Raw genomic sequence first — 17581 nt, 5'->3', positions numbered from 1 at the left:
CAAAGACGTCTTTGGTTCCATGGCGGTTATTACATGGAATGTGTTGCTACGCTGTTTCTACCCGCTGGTGGGTTTATTCTTTGTTTGGGTGCATTCACAATCGTATGTCTAATCTATATTATCAAATTGTATTAAATATTCCACAAACTAGTAATGACACGCATCGTACATCTATTTTTAGAAATCGTACACGATTATCTCCCTTTCGCGGAATATCCCAAAAACAAACATGGCCGACTTCTGTTGATATTTTGGAAAGCGTTACTCAAGTTTGTGTTTTGTGTTGAATCTAAAGTGCATCTCCCGTGGAATTGTTGTAATTCTGTTACCATGGATACCGGTTCCGTTAATGGCATGGATGACAGCCTCAGGAGACTCGCCAGTTTCCAGGAGTACCCGCTACCAGAGCCAGGCAGGAGGAACCTCGCGTCTTTGTTGACATACAATTCCCCCATGAAGTTGTCAAAAGCTGGGTTTTATCGCCACCCTGAAGCTCTGGGGGACGAGGTGAAGTGTTTCTAGTGTTCCGTGTCGTTCCGGGGATGGTCAGGCGAGTCGCCGATGGCCGTGCACCGTGTCCTTAGTCCGGACTGTGCCTTCTTAGCGAGACACACACCGGCACTTTTGACAGGTCGGAGGCCCGGGAGAACCCGACCAGGTGACCCCCGTAACGTCCGACGACGTTTGCAGATGAGCACACCGACGTCGACGGAGGACCCACCCAGTGACACAGGCTCTGGTACCCAGGAACAGAGCGTTCTGGCTGTGTACGACAGATATAATACTCCCAGAACGCCCGAACAGTTGGACACTGAAAATCAGGTCAATGTGGGTGATGAACGAATTGGGTCGATGTTGTTTGAGAGTCACCGTCTCCTCACCTTCCCCAGCCCTACCCACCCACGGGCTGAGGTGTGGGCGGGGTCGGGGTTTGTGTACCAGGGGGAGGGGGGCGTGGTCAGGTGTGTGTTCTGTGGGCTGGAGATGTTGTATGATGTGGATGAACCTGTCAAGAGACACCAGGAGATGTCCAAGAATTGTCCTGTCATCAAGTACCTGGATATTGGAAATATTCCAAGAGACTTGGAAAACAAGATCAGATCACAACAACTAGGACAATCTTGTGACAACAGCTTTGTGGGTGGTGATCCTATGTTTAAACACCCCCAGTTTGAGGAAATGCAGGACAGACTAGAGACATTTAAATATTGGCCTGAAATCAGACAAACAGCTGATCAGCTTTGCCAAGCAGGGTTCTATTTCACAGGTAAGCTACATTCAAGCATTTGTGTCATGTGAAAACATGTCTATGGCTAAATTGTTAACATGTTTTAGAATGTGTATATACAAAAGATGCACAAATGGATGGTTGTACTATACATGTACTTGCAATATACTTATGTGCAAAATGTAAATGGCTTATAACAAACATATACAATTCACAGAAAACTATAGACATACACTGGATACTTTAAATCATATAGCATTAATAAACTGTCTACACTGATCATGCTGATGACAGGTTCAGTGTTTGAATATTGATTTGAATTTGTGTAATCATGGTAATCTTGTAAGAGACTGGACTTTTCAAACAACTAATAACATTATTTTTTTATATATTTCATGTTGAATATTTAATTTTTGTACATTCCCTCAGGATCCAGTTTATCATGTTTATATATTTTCTGTGTCCAAGCAATGCATTTCTGCATACTGTATATAATATATCATGGGTTATTATAGTTATACATATAACATCTATATTCACCAGGGTACACAGATAAGGTTGTGTGTTTCTGTATAGTGGTGGATCATAAACCCTGTATATAATATATCATGGGTTATTATAGTTATACATATAACATCTATATTCACCAGGGTACACAGATAAGGTTGTGTGTTTCTGTATAGTGGTGGATCATAAACCCTGTATATAATATATTATGGGTTATTATAGTTATACATATAACATCTATATTCACCAGGGTACACGGACAAGGTTGTGTGTTTCTGTATAGTGGTGGATCATAAACCCTGTATATAATATATTCTGGGTTATTATATTTATACATATAACATCTATATTCACCAGGGTACACAGACAAGGTTGTGTGTTTTGCCTGTGGGTGTGGCCTGCATCACTGGAAGCCCGAGGCCGACCCCTGGGTGCAGCATGCCAGACACGCCCCTCACTGTGTCTTTGTGAAGCAGCACAAGGGAGATAACTTTACTTTGGAAGCTCAGGATGCTGAGGTGGGTAGTAACAAAGTAGAATACTTCTTTTTGTTACAGTAAACTATGGTTCTACGAACTCAAATTGACCCTTAAGTTTTATTACCGTATTTAACAAAATAAGCGCCCAGGGCGCTCTCAAAATTTGAAATAGGGGTCTCTGATTAGAATATAATTTTGGTGAAAGAGTTAAAAGTAAATTTTGTGGTTTATGCTGACAGCCTGAAATGTTTATATATGACAGATATATTTTTCCAGAATTTAATTGCCCATAATTCTACCATGAATTTGGAATTTACTCGATTCTGATTGGTCAATCAGAGACTATTAAATCACAATAAACCTCCTCTGAGTGAAACAGCTGGTTTGACGGCCGCATCACCGCGTAGGCTAATATTCATAGAATAGTACTATTTTCAGTCATTGTCGGTAGGCATATTTAAATAATTATATCTACAATTACAGGTTACAAAATGCACAGATGCAGTTACTACAATATTCAAAGGATGTTTGGCAATACATTTTGTGCAGAAAACATGATAGAAATCTACAAAGGGAATGTATTTACGTTTTGGAGATAACAGAGAGCTTGGAATTTTGGCGCTTTTCTTTATACGACTGTGAGACGTGATGGTGATGCGCGATGTAGAGCGAAAGCCTTGCAAAGGATGCTTTGTTTTCTTTAGGGATGCCCACGTCATGTTAGCTTACCAAGTTGCCGTGCTTATATGCTTTCAATGCCTGTCATATGTTCGAGTGAAGTATTAGGGTGTAAACAAACTGCTTGAGTATATACAGCGCCATATTTTGTTCGGTGATTCCGTAATTCAGATCGATAACCCACTCAAAACACTGAACTCAACCCATGCCGCTTCACTCAGAATATTTGCTAACACCAAAGAGTTCACATGTTGTTTAGTCATGGTAGAATGGAGATAAACATACTGTGTTTTCAATGTAAAGCTTGGTTACCTGTAGATTAAACCGTGCTAAATTTAACATTTGAAACATCACGCTGCAAGTTCGGTTCCAAATTCAATACAACATGATACAAAGTTTTGTGATCTATTCCTGGAAATAATGTTAAGTTTAAGTTTAGCCAAGAGAATATTAAAACTCATTGTGATTCTCACAGACATAGAAAGTGCAATTTATGCAACAGACAATCGACGTCCATATCTAAGTTACATATTACGCTACAATTTCATGCAGTAGATATCTCAACTGATGAGATAATCATAACTGGATGAACTGAAGATTAAATTCAATACTGCATAATTCTGTATATTGTATTGGTAAAGAAGAAATGGCATTTACAAATAAATAAGAAACAAGTTTCAAATTAACATAATCCTCTATTGATCACGATAATAGCTAAAGTTACATGTCAATATTAGGTCGTGTGAATTCGTATGGCCACTTGAAGTTCATTTTGGCTAGTGATTAAATATTTGTACTTAGTTATCAACAACATGAACAGGAAGGCTTAAGAATGAACATGAGCCCTGTGAAGTGCAGCTTAGACATGTGCAAGTTATAGTGTTTGAAATACATCAGAGCAAAATGTTAAAAATGTTAGACTTCCTACGTATGACTTTAATTTAAGTTTAAACAACAAACCAAAACACCACTCACTGATATTAAAATGATGATATATTGTATTTCAACTTTCAGCTAGAAAATATAAATCACTTCCCTACTACCGGTATTTGTATTATCCACTGACAAATGATCTTTTGATGATAGTAGGTATAAAGTATTCTCTGAGACCGTGTTATTCACATAATGTGTTGGCCATGTTGAGTCATTGAGCAGAAAGTCTTACCTTGACACTCAAACAAGACACTACGCTAAGTGTATAGATTGACTCCAAATAAGACATCAAAATATCTCAAATAGATAACCCACTACTCAGATTGAAACTGTCACACTCCTTGTCCCAAGATTGAGACTTAATTACCATAGATAGTATTGTATTGGATTGTTATGTCCAACCCTTCAATAGCCAGCACAGTCAGTTTGTATATAACAAGTATCTTGTTGAGGCCAAACCCCGAGAATGTGTTCATTCTGAAACTAACTTCTAACATTGTATATCATGACCTGTAATATCTTTGTTCTCTTTCACAGGCTCTGACAGAGAGCGACACAGCTGAAGGTGGGTGATGGACAATGTCTGCTGTGTACTGCAATCATCAGAAATATTGACTCCATGTATGACATGTATTTAGGCAAATTTAATGATGTCAGTGTGTGACAATCTCATGATATGCTACATATCGCAATACTTGGGTATCGATACACTACACATTGTTACACCTTATTTACATTGTATGTAGGTGAGGTTCTCCATGTTCTGTATACCCCGGCTAACAAGCAGTTGTTGCTATCAACCAGTTTGTGTTTAACTCACATGGTAACACTATCTCAAGTAATCATCAGACAGAGTTATTGCAGTATTTCATCAATATTACTTTTTGAAAAAATGATGTTGAGAATTTTCTTGATAGCCAAGTTTCGGAGTGTCATGATGAACCCAGCTCATTATATGATACATCTGACGATACTTCAGTCGAGAGTCTTTTACCATTGTTAGGCTGACAAGGGGATATTGTTAGCAACCCATTTGTTTCACTCTCAATACAGACTAATTTACACTTGCTCTAACAGTTCCATGCAAGCAGTTTTTGAACTATGTTATGTGGTGTTAAGGAAGAGCTGGCTAAAGCAATCATCGGTTATTGCAAGATTTCATAAATATTACTTTTTTTAAACCAATTTTGAATTAAATATTGATCGTGAAATAATTGTGAACACTTCACGGGTACTGCCTACACTATATTCCTCAGTCTAAGGCGCCGTGATTCGCTGTGCAGAGTTGCGTCCCTTGGGCACGCCAGAAACCTATGATTGTGGGTTCGAATCCCGGTTCGCCCCGATTATGTTTCTAGGTTTGTCAGCACCATGCTCTTGGGTTTCACCGAAGTACGTCCGTGACCTGCATCACTTCGGGCTTTTCTCCAACATTAAGCTGACAAGCCGTGATATACCTGGAATACTGTTAAAAGCGGCGTAAAATCCAACTCACTCACTCACTCACTCACTCACTCACTCACTCACTACATGACCCATGAAGAACTGACAATGTCAAAACATGTCAGTGTATCACATCGTCCTCTGTAAACTCATGACACCCCTATCCCATGTTAACATTTGATGCCTTGGACAGAAATATGTGAATCATTCTATACCAATCCAAGTAAATATCAGTTGGATTCAGTTATCAGTGCACACGTTAAACCTAAAACTCAAGACTTTGATGATTATGGACAGCTGAGAATCTTATTGATACCAGTTCAACTATATGAAACAACTGAACTTTATGAAATAATCTTTTGCCATGTCTAATGAACATGTTATTCATTTCACAGACCAGTGTGACACCCCTGGCAGCCCGGCCACGCCCTCCCCACTCCGCCCGAGTCTGGACATGGCAGCCATCAAGGCAGCCTTGGCATGTCAGTATGATGTACAGCAAATCCGACAAGCTGTTCTCAAATTCTTTATCTTGTCCCGTGAGTGTATTGTGCTCATGTTGAGGTCACTCGTCATCCTGCCTGTAGATTAAAGCGAATCCTTAATTCTTCTCATCAGTGTCATTCATTTGAAAATTGAGATTATCTCCCTTGAATATTTGTTTTAGTATTATCTCCCTTTGATATGTTTCTTTTGTTAAACTAAGTGAGTCTGTGAGAGTTTAATCCAAAAGCTGTTCCCAAACTAGCCTACAAGACATTCTCATGTTCTCAACTATTTTAATTGTTTATTGAACTTTGCTAAGCTTGGGTCAGTCAGAATAAGAATGAATTTGTGTTGTTCTCTAGAAATGTATATTTTAATTAGTTGTATTGGTGGGAAAAAGTATTAATGTATCCTTATTTCTGGGTATGCAGGATGTTTAGCATTATACAATAACATGGAATATAGTTGTACTTCTGAGGACATTTGTTCTTTTTGCAGTGGCTGTAGACAATGCATTTGATCAGTTATCATTTAAAAACTTTACATTTTATTACATGATTTTTTTATAATTTTTGTAGATGTAACTCTTTGTTTTTCTAACTCATCACAGATGGAGTAACCAGGCAAATATAAATACATTTACAGTCTGTGCCCAGAGATTTTGAGTATCAAGTCCAACATTTTATTTTAAGCTATTGGATAATAGTCAGCTGAACCTACTAGATCTAAAGAAATTATACCAGACTAGACTGGACTGGGGCTTCAGACTAGTGGCTAAAGTCCAGACTGTAGTCAAACTATATTTGTTTTATTTGCCATGGCCTTTGTATTGGCTGGTTATGAGGTTTGCTGGTTGAATCTGTGAAATGAAATATGAAGAATACATGTCTCCATAGTTACGAGGTCCCCTCGCTGCATCATCACATCTACCCTCTACCTGACAGGTGGGTTCTACCCTAACGAGGCACTGCTCCTCGGCACTCTGCGAGCCTCCGACGCCAACTTCTCCCAGCTACAGAGACAAAGGGAGTCAACCCACACCAACGCCCTGAGTCTCATCAGACAGAGCAAGGAGATCCAGCAGAAGGACCAGCTGCTGGAGAGGTGCAAGGAGGAGATGGAGCGCACCCACGAGGAGTACCACACGGAGCTGAGTCGGGAGCAGGCACAGCGGCGGTGTGAGATGCAGGCACTGACTGCCAGGCTGCAGGCACAGGCCCAGGTCATCCAGAGACAGGGGCAGAGACACGCCCAGGTGGAGCGCAGACACGCCCAGGTGGAGCGGAGACACGCCCAGGTGGTGCAGGACAAGGACCACCAGCTGGGACACAAGGACAACATCATCGGGAGTCAGGGAGAGGAGCTGGACAGGAAACAGAGGGAGCTGAACAGCCTGGCTGTGGAAATGAGGAGACAGGCCGAGGAGGTGAGGAGACAGGCAGAAGAGAACAGGAGACAGGCCGAGGAGAACAGGCGGAAGGATGAGGAACTGGAGAGACTGAGGCAGCTTCTACAAGGTAATGTTTTAGGCCACAAGGAAATAATTATCAGATTTGCATCGAAATGTTTCAAAAATGTAAGGTGGGAGTCATTTTATTTATTATATGTTTTCTTTTGTACATTAATGAGGGACTAGGCTCAGGTCATTTGTCCGTCATATTTATTGGATACTGGTACCAAGTTTATTGGACTGGTTTATCGCATCAATAACACTATCCATTATTATCCCCCGCCGCGCGAAAGCGCAAAGCGGGGGATATAGTATTCACGACCGTCCGTACGTCCGTCCGTACGTCCCACCTGTTTGTTGCCGCGATATCTCAAGAACTAAACACTGGATTGTCTTCATATTTGGAACTATGGTGTATATACAGACTCCGCAGACACCAGTCAGTTTTGGTGACCTTGACCCCATTTTAAAGGTCACAGCAGGCATATCTGCTTTTGGAGTTGGAAAACAGTGTTGCCGCGATATCTCAAGAACTAAACACTGGATTGTCTTCATATTTGGAACTATGGTGTATATACAGACTCCGCAGACACCAGTCGGTTTTGGTGACCTTGATCCCATTTTCAAGGTCACAGCAGACAAATCTGCTTTTAGAGTTGGAAAACCGTGTTGCCGCGATATCTCAAGAACTAAACACTGGATTGTCTTCATATTTGGAACTATGGTGTATATACAGACTCCGCAGACACCAGTCGGTTTTGGTGACCTTGATCCCATTTTCAAGGTCACAGCAGACAAATCTGCTTTTAGAGTTGGAAAACGGTGTTGCCGCGATATCTCAAGAACTAAACACTGGATTGTCTTCATATTTGGAACTATGGTGTATATACAGACACCGCAGACACCAGTCGTTTTTGGTGACCTTGATCCCATTTTCAAGGTCACAGCAGACAAATCTGCTTTTAGAGTTGGAAAACGGTGTTGCCGCGATATCTCAAGAACTAAACACTGGATTGTCTTCATATTTGGAACTATGGTGTATATACAGACACCGCAGACACCAGTCGGTTTTGGTGACCTTGATCCCATTTTCAAGGTCACAGCAGGCAAATCTGCTTTTAGAGTTGGAAAATGGTGTTGCCGCGATATCTCAAGAACTAAACACTGGATTGTCTTCATATTTGGAACTATAGTGTATATACAGACTCCGCAGACACCAGTCGGTTTTGGTGACCTTGATCCCATTTTCAAGGTCACAGCAGGCAAATCTGCTTTTAGAGTTGGAAAACGGTGTTGCCGCGATATCTCAATAACTAAACCTCTCGATTGTCTTCATATTTGGAACTATGGTGTATATACAGACACTGCAGACACCAGTCGGTTTTGGTGACCTTGATCCCATTTTCAAGGTCACAGCAGGCAAATCTGCTTTTAGAGTTGGAAAACGGTGTTGCCGCGATATCTCAATAACTAAACCTCTTGATTGTCTTCATATTTGGAACTATAGTGTATATACAGACACCGCAGACACCTGTCAGATTTGGTGACCTTGACCCCATTTTCAAGGTCACAGCAGGCAAATCTGTTTTTGGAGTTGGAAAACGGTGTTGCCACAATATCTCAAGAACTAATCGCTGGATTGTCTTCATATTTGGTACTATGGTGTATATGGCGGGGGATATTTCGTCACTCTGTGACAAATACTTGTATAATATGGTATACTTTATACTTTTAGACAAAATGTAATGAATAATGGAAACTTTACGATGTATCACTCCTGCTTTTATTCAGAAAGTATAAAAAGAGATGAAGGCATTTTTGTTAATTATATTATGAAATTAAAGTTGCATTGTTTAGTTCTGATTTTCTGCTTGATTGTATTTTCTTATTGGGGACCTGATTTATCACCAATGTTAGTTTATACATGGCACAATGTTCTGTTGGGTTACTGATTTATCACCAATGTTAGTTTATACATGGCACAATGTTCTGTTGGGTTACCGAATTTCAGAGGCTGGGAAACAGATGATTTCAAAACATATGGAAATATGTCCTCAAGATAAATCATCTATTTGTAGCCACTAGGGACTAGATATTTGTAGTTTTTACTATAGTCAGATACAAAATCTGATGTCAGCTTGGTTTCAGTGTAGTACTGCTGGAGTAAAATAACACTACTTGATGTACACAGAGGCCAGTACAAGCTTGTAGTTCTGTGATTCAAAGACTCAAAGTGTTCAGATGCCCTCTGTCCTTATTGCACCAGTCAAAACCTTGTCACAGAAGTCACCCGTTGTCTTATTGACATTATACTGTGCGTTATTTGTAGGAAACTAAATGTTTTCTGAGTACTTCTGAGATTAGCGAGGATTGTTGGGTAGCCTAGCGTTCGTTCTGCATGCAAAAGACCTGAGTTTGATTCCCCACATACTATGTATGAAGCCTATATCTGGTGTCCCCCGCCGTGGTATTGCTGGAATATTGCTAAAAGTGGTGTAAAACCATACTCACTCACGCTGAGATTATATGAATAAGCACAAGACATATTCAACTTACATCATTACCAAATTAGGATACATGGAAGTGACGAGATAAATGTGTACTATAAGTGTCAGGTATTAATGTGTTGATCCTTAGACTACTGAAGGACAACAGTTCATTTAGATAGAGTTCTCTCCTCATTAATTGAAGTTTATTATTAAGTTGTGAGATGCTTCTGTATACACCTGTATCATTATCATCGGATCATAGGTTTTCGGACATCGTACGTTTTCGGATGTTAATGCGATTACTCATGCTTTAACGGGGGTGTAGCATCACACAGACATTGTAAATACTCAGACGATGGCTTGTTTTTAAGAGAAAGTTGCTTTTGATTAGGAAATGAGATGTTGTTCATGTGATAAGAGAGAAAACCATGAATGTTTCTTTTGTGTCGAAAACCATCAAACCTAAAATTGCACAAATATGAATTTTGTCTTCAAAATTTACCTATTTTTATAATTTTGTACAGTTGTTGCTTTTGCAACAATCCATAAAAATCTTAACTTCATAATAATCCTTTCTTATTGCCTGGTTATTGATCCATGCACAGACAGGTTTTCCCTCGAGAATAAAATGTGACACTTCAAAATTCTTGGCCATGAACATCTGAGCATTTTGAACTCTGTATTTCATTAAACTCCATCTTGTTTGTTCTGCAGCTAACAACATACAGAACAACGGCCCTGTCAACAACGCTGCTGCTGCTGCTGCTGTCCCCGCCCCAGCTGTCCCCGCTGACCCCGCCTACGCCCGGTGTAAGGTGTGTCTGGAGGAGGAGGCCCAGTGTCTGTTCCGCCCGTGCCGACACGTGTGTTGTGGCACTCAGTGTGCCCCCCACTTCATCGGGAAGACGTGCCCCATCTGTCGGAACAATGTGCGTGACTGGGAGGTCATCTATGTGGCGTAGACACACACCTCAGCCCCATCTGTCGGAACAGTGTGCGTGACTGGGAGGTCATCTATGTGGCGTAGACACACACCTCAACCCCATCTGTCGGAGCAGTGTGCGTGACTGGGAGGTCATCTATGTGGCGTAGACACACACCTCAGCCCCGTCTGTCGGAGCAGTGTGCGTGACTGGGAGGTCATCTATGTGGCGTAGACACACACCTCAGCCCCATCTGTCGGAACAGTGTGTGTGACTGGGAGGTCATCTATGTGGCGTAGACACACACCTCAGCCCCGTCTGTCGGAGCAGTGTGCGTGACTGGGAGGTCATCTATGTGGCGTAGACACACACCTCAGCCCCGTCTGTCGGAGCAGTGTGCGTGACTGGGAGGTCATCTATGTGGCGTAGACACACACCTCAGCCCCGTCTGTCGGAGCAGTGTGCGTGACTGGGAGGTCATCTATGTGGCGTAGACACACACCTCAGCCCGGTCTGTCGGAGCAGTGTGCGTGACTGGGAGGTCATCTATGTGGCGTAGACACACACCTAAGCCCCATCTGTCGGAGCGGTGTGCGTGACTGGGAGGTCATCTATGTGGCGTAGACACACACCTCAGCCCCATCTGTCGGAGCGGTGTGCGTGACTGGGAGGTCATCTATGTGGCGTAGACACACACCTCAGCCCCATCTGTCGGAGCAGTGTGCGTGACTGGGAGGTCATCTATGTGGCGTAGACACACACCTCAGCCCCATCTGTCGGAGCAGTGTGCGTGACTGGGAGGTCATCTATGTGGCGTAGACACACACCTCAGCCCCATCTGTCGGAGCAGTGTGCGTGACTGGGAGGTCATCTATGTGGCGTAGACACACACCTCAGCCCCATCTGTCGGAGCAGTGTGCGTGACTGGGAGGTCATCTATGTGGCGTAGACACACACCTCAGCCCCATCTGTCGGAACAGTGTGCGTGACTGGGAGGTCATCTATGTGGCGTAGACACACACCTCCGTCTCAGAATCTTAGTGGCAGCTCTTAGGTGTCTGTTTTGTCCATGTGTTCGTTTTGTCATTTTGTTCTATTGTCTGTCTGTCCCCCGCCATGATTTTGCTGGAATATTGCTAAAAGCGGCGTAAAACCATACACACTCACACTATTGTCTATCTATTTTCGAGTCACAGGGACTCCGCGTGTTCCTCATTTCATCAGGAAAACTTGCCCCATCTGTTGGAACTTTGTGTGACTGGGAGATCATCTGTGTGGTGTGGACTATAGACCTCACATATTGCTCTACACCAGAAACTGGTAGATCATCTGTGTGGTGTGGACTATAGACCTCACATCTTGCTCTACACCAGAAACTGGGAGATCATCTGTGTGGTGTTGACTATAGACCTCACATCTTGCTTTACACCAGAAACTGGGAGATCATCTGTGTGGTGTGGACTTTAGACCTCACATATTGCTCTACACCAGAAACTGGGAGATCATCTGTGTGGTGTTGACTATAGACCTCACATATTGCTTTACACCAGAAACTGGTAGATCATCTGTGTGGTGTGGACTTTAGACCTCACATATTGCTCTACACCAGAAACTGGTAGATCATCTGTGTGGTGTTGACTATAGACCTCACATATTGCTCTACACCAGACACTGGGAGATCATCTGTGTGGTGTGGACTATAGACCTCACATCTTGCTCTACACCAGAAACTGGGAGATCATCTGTGTGGTGTTGACTATAGACCTCACATCTTGCTCTACACCAGAAACTGGGAGATCATCTGTGTGGTGTTGACTATAGACCTCACATCTTGCTCTACACCAGAAACTGAGAGATCATCTGTGTGGTGTGGACTATAGACCTCACATCTTGCTTTACACCAGAAACTGAGAGATCATCTGTGTGGTGTGGACTATAGACCTCACATCTTGCTTTACACCAGAAACTGGGAGATCATCTGTGTGGTGTGGACTATAGACCTCACATCTTGCTCTACACCAGAAACTGAGAGATCATCTGTGTGGTGTGGACTATAGACCTCACATCTTGCTCTACACCAGACACTGGGAGATCATCTGTGTGGTGTGGACTATAGACCTCACATATTGCTCTACACCAGAAACTGGGAGATCATCTGTGTGGTGTTGACTTTAGACCTCACATATTGCTCTACACCAGAAACTGGGAGATCATCTGTGTGGTGTGGACTATAGACCTCACATCTTGCTCTTCACCAGAAACTGGGAGATCATCTGTGTGGTGTTGACTATAGACCTCACATATTGCTCTACACCAGAAACTGTTACATGTCATGACCTGTATAGAAATGCTATTTTAGCGGAAGTATATTTTTAAGAAAAAGGAACTAATATCTTCTTGAAATATGTTTTGAAGCCATCTTTATTTATTTTATCAACTATATGGAACACTTTGATACACCAGGAATTGTTACTTAATTGTTATGACCTGTATAGAAATGTTTTTTAGTGGAAATATGTTGGAAGACAAAGTAACAGATATTATTATCAAATATGTTTTGAAACCATCTATATTTGGTATATCTACTATATGGAACAGTTAGATCTATTTTGTGACATATATCTTTGTGTATTTATAATTTATTAATATGTATTTTTTACATATTTTATTATGTACAAACACAACCACTCAAAGTTGAATGGAATTCTCCTGGAATATAATCCACCTGGAAAGAAAACTGAGGATCTTTTTTAGTTTCCTATCTCCGGAAACTGCCATGTGTCTGTTGGAAATATCTACATATGACGTTGATCAGAAATTGATAAATGCCTAATACACCGATACCTGCTTGAAGTGTTGTACAAGACCTCTGCATGTTTCTCCAGAAGGCCCCAGTTACCATGGTTACTTGATCATCCCATGTGATGCAGAGAAACAGAGGAAACAGTAGAAAGGGCACTCAGATAACTTTGGCCGTGGAGAATTTACAAAACATGTTGTCAGATAATAGTTTTTGGTTTGTATTGTATTGTATTTCAATATGAACATGGCACTTTCTAAACAAAATTAAATGTAGTTCATCACAAAAATTACAGGATATGATTCTAAAAAATGACTTTTGATATGAAAATATATTGTAAGTGGGCCTTGACTTTATTCTAGGTGTGTGTATCTGTCTCCTAACTCTCACTCTCCACCTCCTGTCTGTATCTCTTCTATGAAGCTGCTGGCGGCTCCTAACTCTCACTCTCCACCTGTCTGTATCTCGTCTATGAAGCTGCTGGCCGCTCCTAACTCTCACTCTCCATCTCCTGTCTGTATCTCATCTATGAAGCTGCTGGCAGCTTCTAAGCATCTGTTATGTGTCTGTTTTGGCCAGGTGTAGTATCTGTCTTGTATGTTTTTGTCAGTCATTTATTAAAGGGAAGGGGAGGAGGCAGAGATATTTTAGAAATAATTACAGAAATCTTCGAAACAGTTCAAAGTTCATCTAATGAAGGTCCTCCCCAAATGCTTTCATTCCTGACCCTCCGCTTCACGTGAACTAAGTGTTCCCTCTGTCTGCATGTCTCATGGTCAGATAAGCAGTGGGGTAGCCGAGTGGGTAAAGCGTTTGCTCGTCATGCTAAAGACCCGGGTTCGATTCCCAACATGGGTGCAATGTTCGACGCCCAATACTGGTTTCCCCTACCAAGATATTGCTGGAATATAACCATACTCACTCACTCTCATGTTCAAAATCTAAGTAACTGTTTAATTTTCATGACCCTCCCCTCAACACTGTCATGTTTTTTGGTTAGCCTCCCCTGGTCCCTCTAGCCCCTGTCCCACTACTAAATGACTGAACTTAATAACGCTTGATTGATATTGTACAGAGATGTTCATGTCTGTAGTCATCGTCATGTATTTCATTCAAAGACACACAGCTGGCTTGTATATATCTCAGACCATAGTGCTATTTCTATTCTGTGGTTCTCCATATGTATTTGATTGCATGTCTTCAGATATTTGTACATACACTTTACCCACCTCATCAGATTTTCATCCAAATTGTTCAAAAAGGGGACCTTTTGTATAAATTTGTCTGCATATATGTAGGTATGTAGGTATATATTTTCCAACACACTGTACTTCAGTGTACAGTATCTGTCGTGGGATGAGATTCACCTGTAACTTGACTGTGTGGCAGGACCAGGTACATGGTGTTGTTCATCAAGTAACGGAACGAAGGAAACACATGTAGAGAACCTGATTGTCTGGCCCAGACTCGCTAATTTACAGACTGGTCTCATATAGCTGGAATATTGCTGAGTGTGGCGTTAAACAACAAACAAACCAAACTTTGTGGACGACATCCAGTTTAACTTAATAATCATTCCCACGAAGCATTCCATGAGTTTCCACCCTTTTCAGCAACAGTAACAACCTATGCAACAACACTACAGCAGGGCCTACATCCACTACATTTCCATATGGTGCCATTTCTATATAGTGCTAACATTGTCCCCTATATATGAGGTCAGTCCTACCTTCATTGTACTTGTTACTATGGTTACATTAAGTGGTCCTGTTGCTGGCAACATTAGCAGACTGAGCTAGGACAAATCAGTGGAGTTAACAATGTCACTTTTTGTAATAATTATTCTGTGCTGATGAGTGGAATTAAGAATTTGTCTGTGAACCAGGAGTCTTGATCTGTCGTTTATTATTCCTGATTGTCTTCAGTCATTAGTTGCCATACTGCTGTTATACGACGTGAGCAATAGATTATTATGTTGTTATAGGGCATCATCTGCTGTTATATACTGCTTATTGATTGAGTAGTGGATATAATTAGTTTTATTTCATAATGAACTTGCGTTATGGAATAATACATGATGTTATTGGGTTGATTATTGTAATGATGTTTTGGATCTGTTATAACTGAAATGCATTGAAAAGACGTTTAGCTACAGCCTATGAGCAGATGAGAGCTGGGAGACATAAGGCAACTACAGGGGTACAACCTTCTAATTTTACACTAGTCAGAAAAATCCATAGAAGTCCTCACATAGGGGACTCAACCCCCAAAAGAACTAGAATTCTTACTTTACTAAGAAAGTGTTATTGTTGAATAAAGAAGTTGTCATCCTTAAAAAATTGATGTCTTCTTGAAAATATGGTATGAATAAACTATGTACGTATAACAACAAGTGTTGTGTTGTGTGTCTAAAGATATGTCCACAGAAGATTTATCTGTCTGTGAGTTTGGTTCAATGCTGCTTTGAACTATAATTCACCTATACCACGACAGCTCAGCTTGATGTAGAAGCGAAGCCTCAAGGGAGTCAGGGTATAGTGCAGATTTATCATCTGGGCGATTTGGAATTCAAACTCACGAACAGAGGTTTATGACTTCCCGAAGGTGTTGTGTTGTGGCAATCAGCACAACACCATGTTCACAGAACACGTTCAACAGGTCCATGTTTGGGGACAAAGCTAATTTTTTATTTTGCAATTTTTTAATTTTAGATGTTGAACATTAGAACATACCAAATAGTGGCCGGGTAAGTATTGTGGTATTAGCAAAACCCTAAATGGGCCCCATCTTTAAATGGGCCTCAGCGAAAGACAGGAGGGGAGATAACTCTCACAAACATCCTGCAAGCACATGGCACCAGCCCCACTCTTGTACACGGCTACACTTACAGTGATTAAACACAGTTAACAAACAAAGACATGTTTGTCATATCGCCAAAAGTATGACCAGGCTGACGGATTGTACATCTGAACTATCTCTGTTAGAATTAGTCCCCATCATCACATGCTGGTCGGGTGGTCAGACTTGGTGATGATGTTGATTGTGTGTCATCGTACCCCGGTGTCATGGGTCGTTGCTCACAATAGCAATCACTGGATCATCTGGCCCAGACTCAATTATTTACAGACCGCCTACATATAGCTAGAACAAGTGCCAAGTGCGGCATTAAACCACAAACAAGGATCACACACGGTACATCACACCATTTATACCCCTCGGGATCGGGGTACATAGGCTCACACACAGGGTACATCACACGATATACCCCTCGAGATCGGGGTACATAGGCTCACACACAGGGTACATCACACGATATACCCCTCAGGGTCAGGGTACATAGGCTCACACATGGTACATCACACGATATACCCCTCGAGATTGGGGTACATAGGCTCAACCAAGGTACATCACACGATATACCCCTCGAGATCGGGGTACATAGGCTCACACACAGGGAACATCACACGATATACCCCTCGGGATCGGGGTACATAGGCTCACACACAGGGTACATCACACGATATACCCCTCGGGATCGGGGTACATAGGCTCACACACAGGGTACATCACACCATTTATACCCCTCGGGATCAGGGTACATAGGCTCACACACAGGGTACATCACACCATTTATACCCCTCGGGATCAGGGTACATAGGCTCACACACAGGGAACATCACACGATATACCCCTCGGGATCGGGGTACATAGGCTCACACACAGGGTACATCACACGATATACCCCTCGAGATCAGGGTACATAGGCTCACACACAGGGTACATCACACGATATACCCCTCGGGATCAGGGTACATAGGCTCACACACAGGGTACATCACACGATATACCCCTCGAGATCAGGGTACATAGGCTCACACACAGGGTACATCACACGATATACCCCTCGGGATCGGGGTACATAGGCTCACACACAGGGTACATCACACGATATACCCCTCGGGATCGGGGTACATAGGCTCACACACAGGGTACATCACATGATATACCCCTCGAGATCGGGGTACATAGGCTCACACACAGGGAACATCACACGATATACCCCTCGAGATCGAGGTACATAGGCTCACACACAGGGTACATCACACGATATACCCCTCGAGATTGGGGTACATAGGCTCACACACAGGGTACATCACACGATATA

General features: G+C 42.0%; 1 protein-coding gene across 3 annotated transcripts; it reads left to right on the top strand.

Moving 5' to 3' along the window:
• The first annotated feature begins 220 nt into the window (after nucleotides 1-220).
• Nucleotides 221-12981, top strand: LOC124120658 (baculoviral IAP repeat-containing protein 7-like). 3 transcript variants are annotated; one of them, XM_048380978.1, is made up of 7 exons: nucleotides 221-1267; nucleotides 2093-2253; nucleotides 4363-4390; nucleotides 5664-5807; nucleotides 6699-7009; nucleotides 7052-7271; nucleotides 10408-12981. In XM_048380978.1, the coding sequence occupies exons 1-7, from the start codon at nucleotides 562-564 to the stop codon at nucleotides 10653-10655; spliced, it is 1818 nt and encodes a 605-aa protein (XP_048236935.1). In that variant the 5' UTR covers nucleotides 221-561; the 3' UTR covers nucleotides 10656-12981. The 3 variants fall into 3 exon arrangements, with proteins under 3 accessions (XP_048236935.1, XP_048236936.1, XP_048236934.1); XM_048380979.1 differs by having other exon boundaries at nucleotides 5664-5750; nucleotides 6699-7271; XM_048380977.1 differs by having other exon boundaries at nucleotides 6699-7271.
• The last annotated feature ends 4600 nt before the right edge of the window (nucleotides 12982-17581 follow it).

Source organism: Haliotis rufescens, unplaced genomic scaffold (genome assembly GCF_023055435.1).
Source record: "Haliotis rufescens isolate VD_foot unplaced genomic scaffold, xgHalRufe1.0.p SCAF_34, whole genome shotgun sequence".
Lineage (NCBI taxonomy): Eukaryota > Metazoa > Mollusca > Gastropoda > Lepetellida > Haliotidae > Haliotis > Haliotis rufescens.
The sequence above is the reverse complement of the archived record's forward strand: the minus strand, read 5'-3'. Positions and strand labels throughout refer to the sequence as shown.

Excerpts from the sequence above, each read along its gene's own strand:
- LOC124120658 (XM_048380977.1), top strand. The coding sequence starts at position 562 with ATGGCCGTGCACCGTGTCCTTAGTCCGGACTGTGCCTTCTTAGCGAGA. Across the intron at positions 1,268-2,092 it reads AGCAGGGTTCTATTTCACAG|GGTACACAGACAAGGTTGTG; the intron begins GTAAGCTACATT and ends TATATTCACCAG. Across the intron at positions 4,391-5,663 it reads AGAGAGCGACACAGCTGAAG|ACCAGTGTGACACCCCTGGC; the intron begins GTGGGTGATGGA and ends TTCATTTCACAG.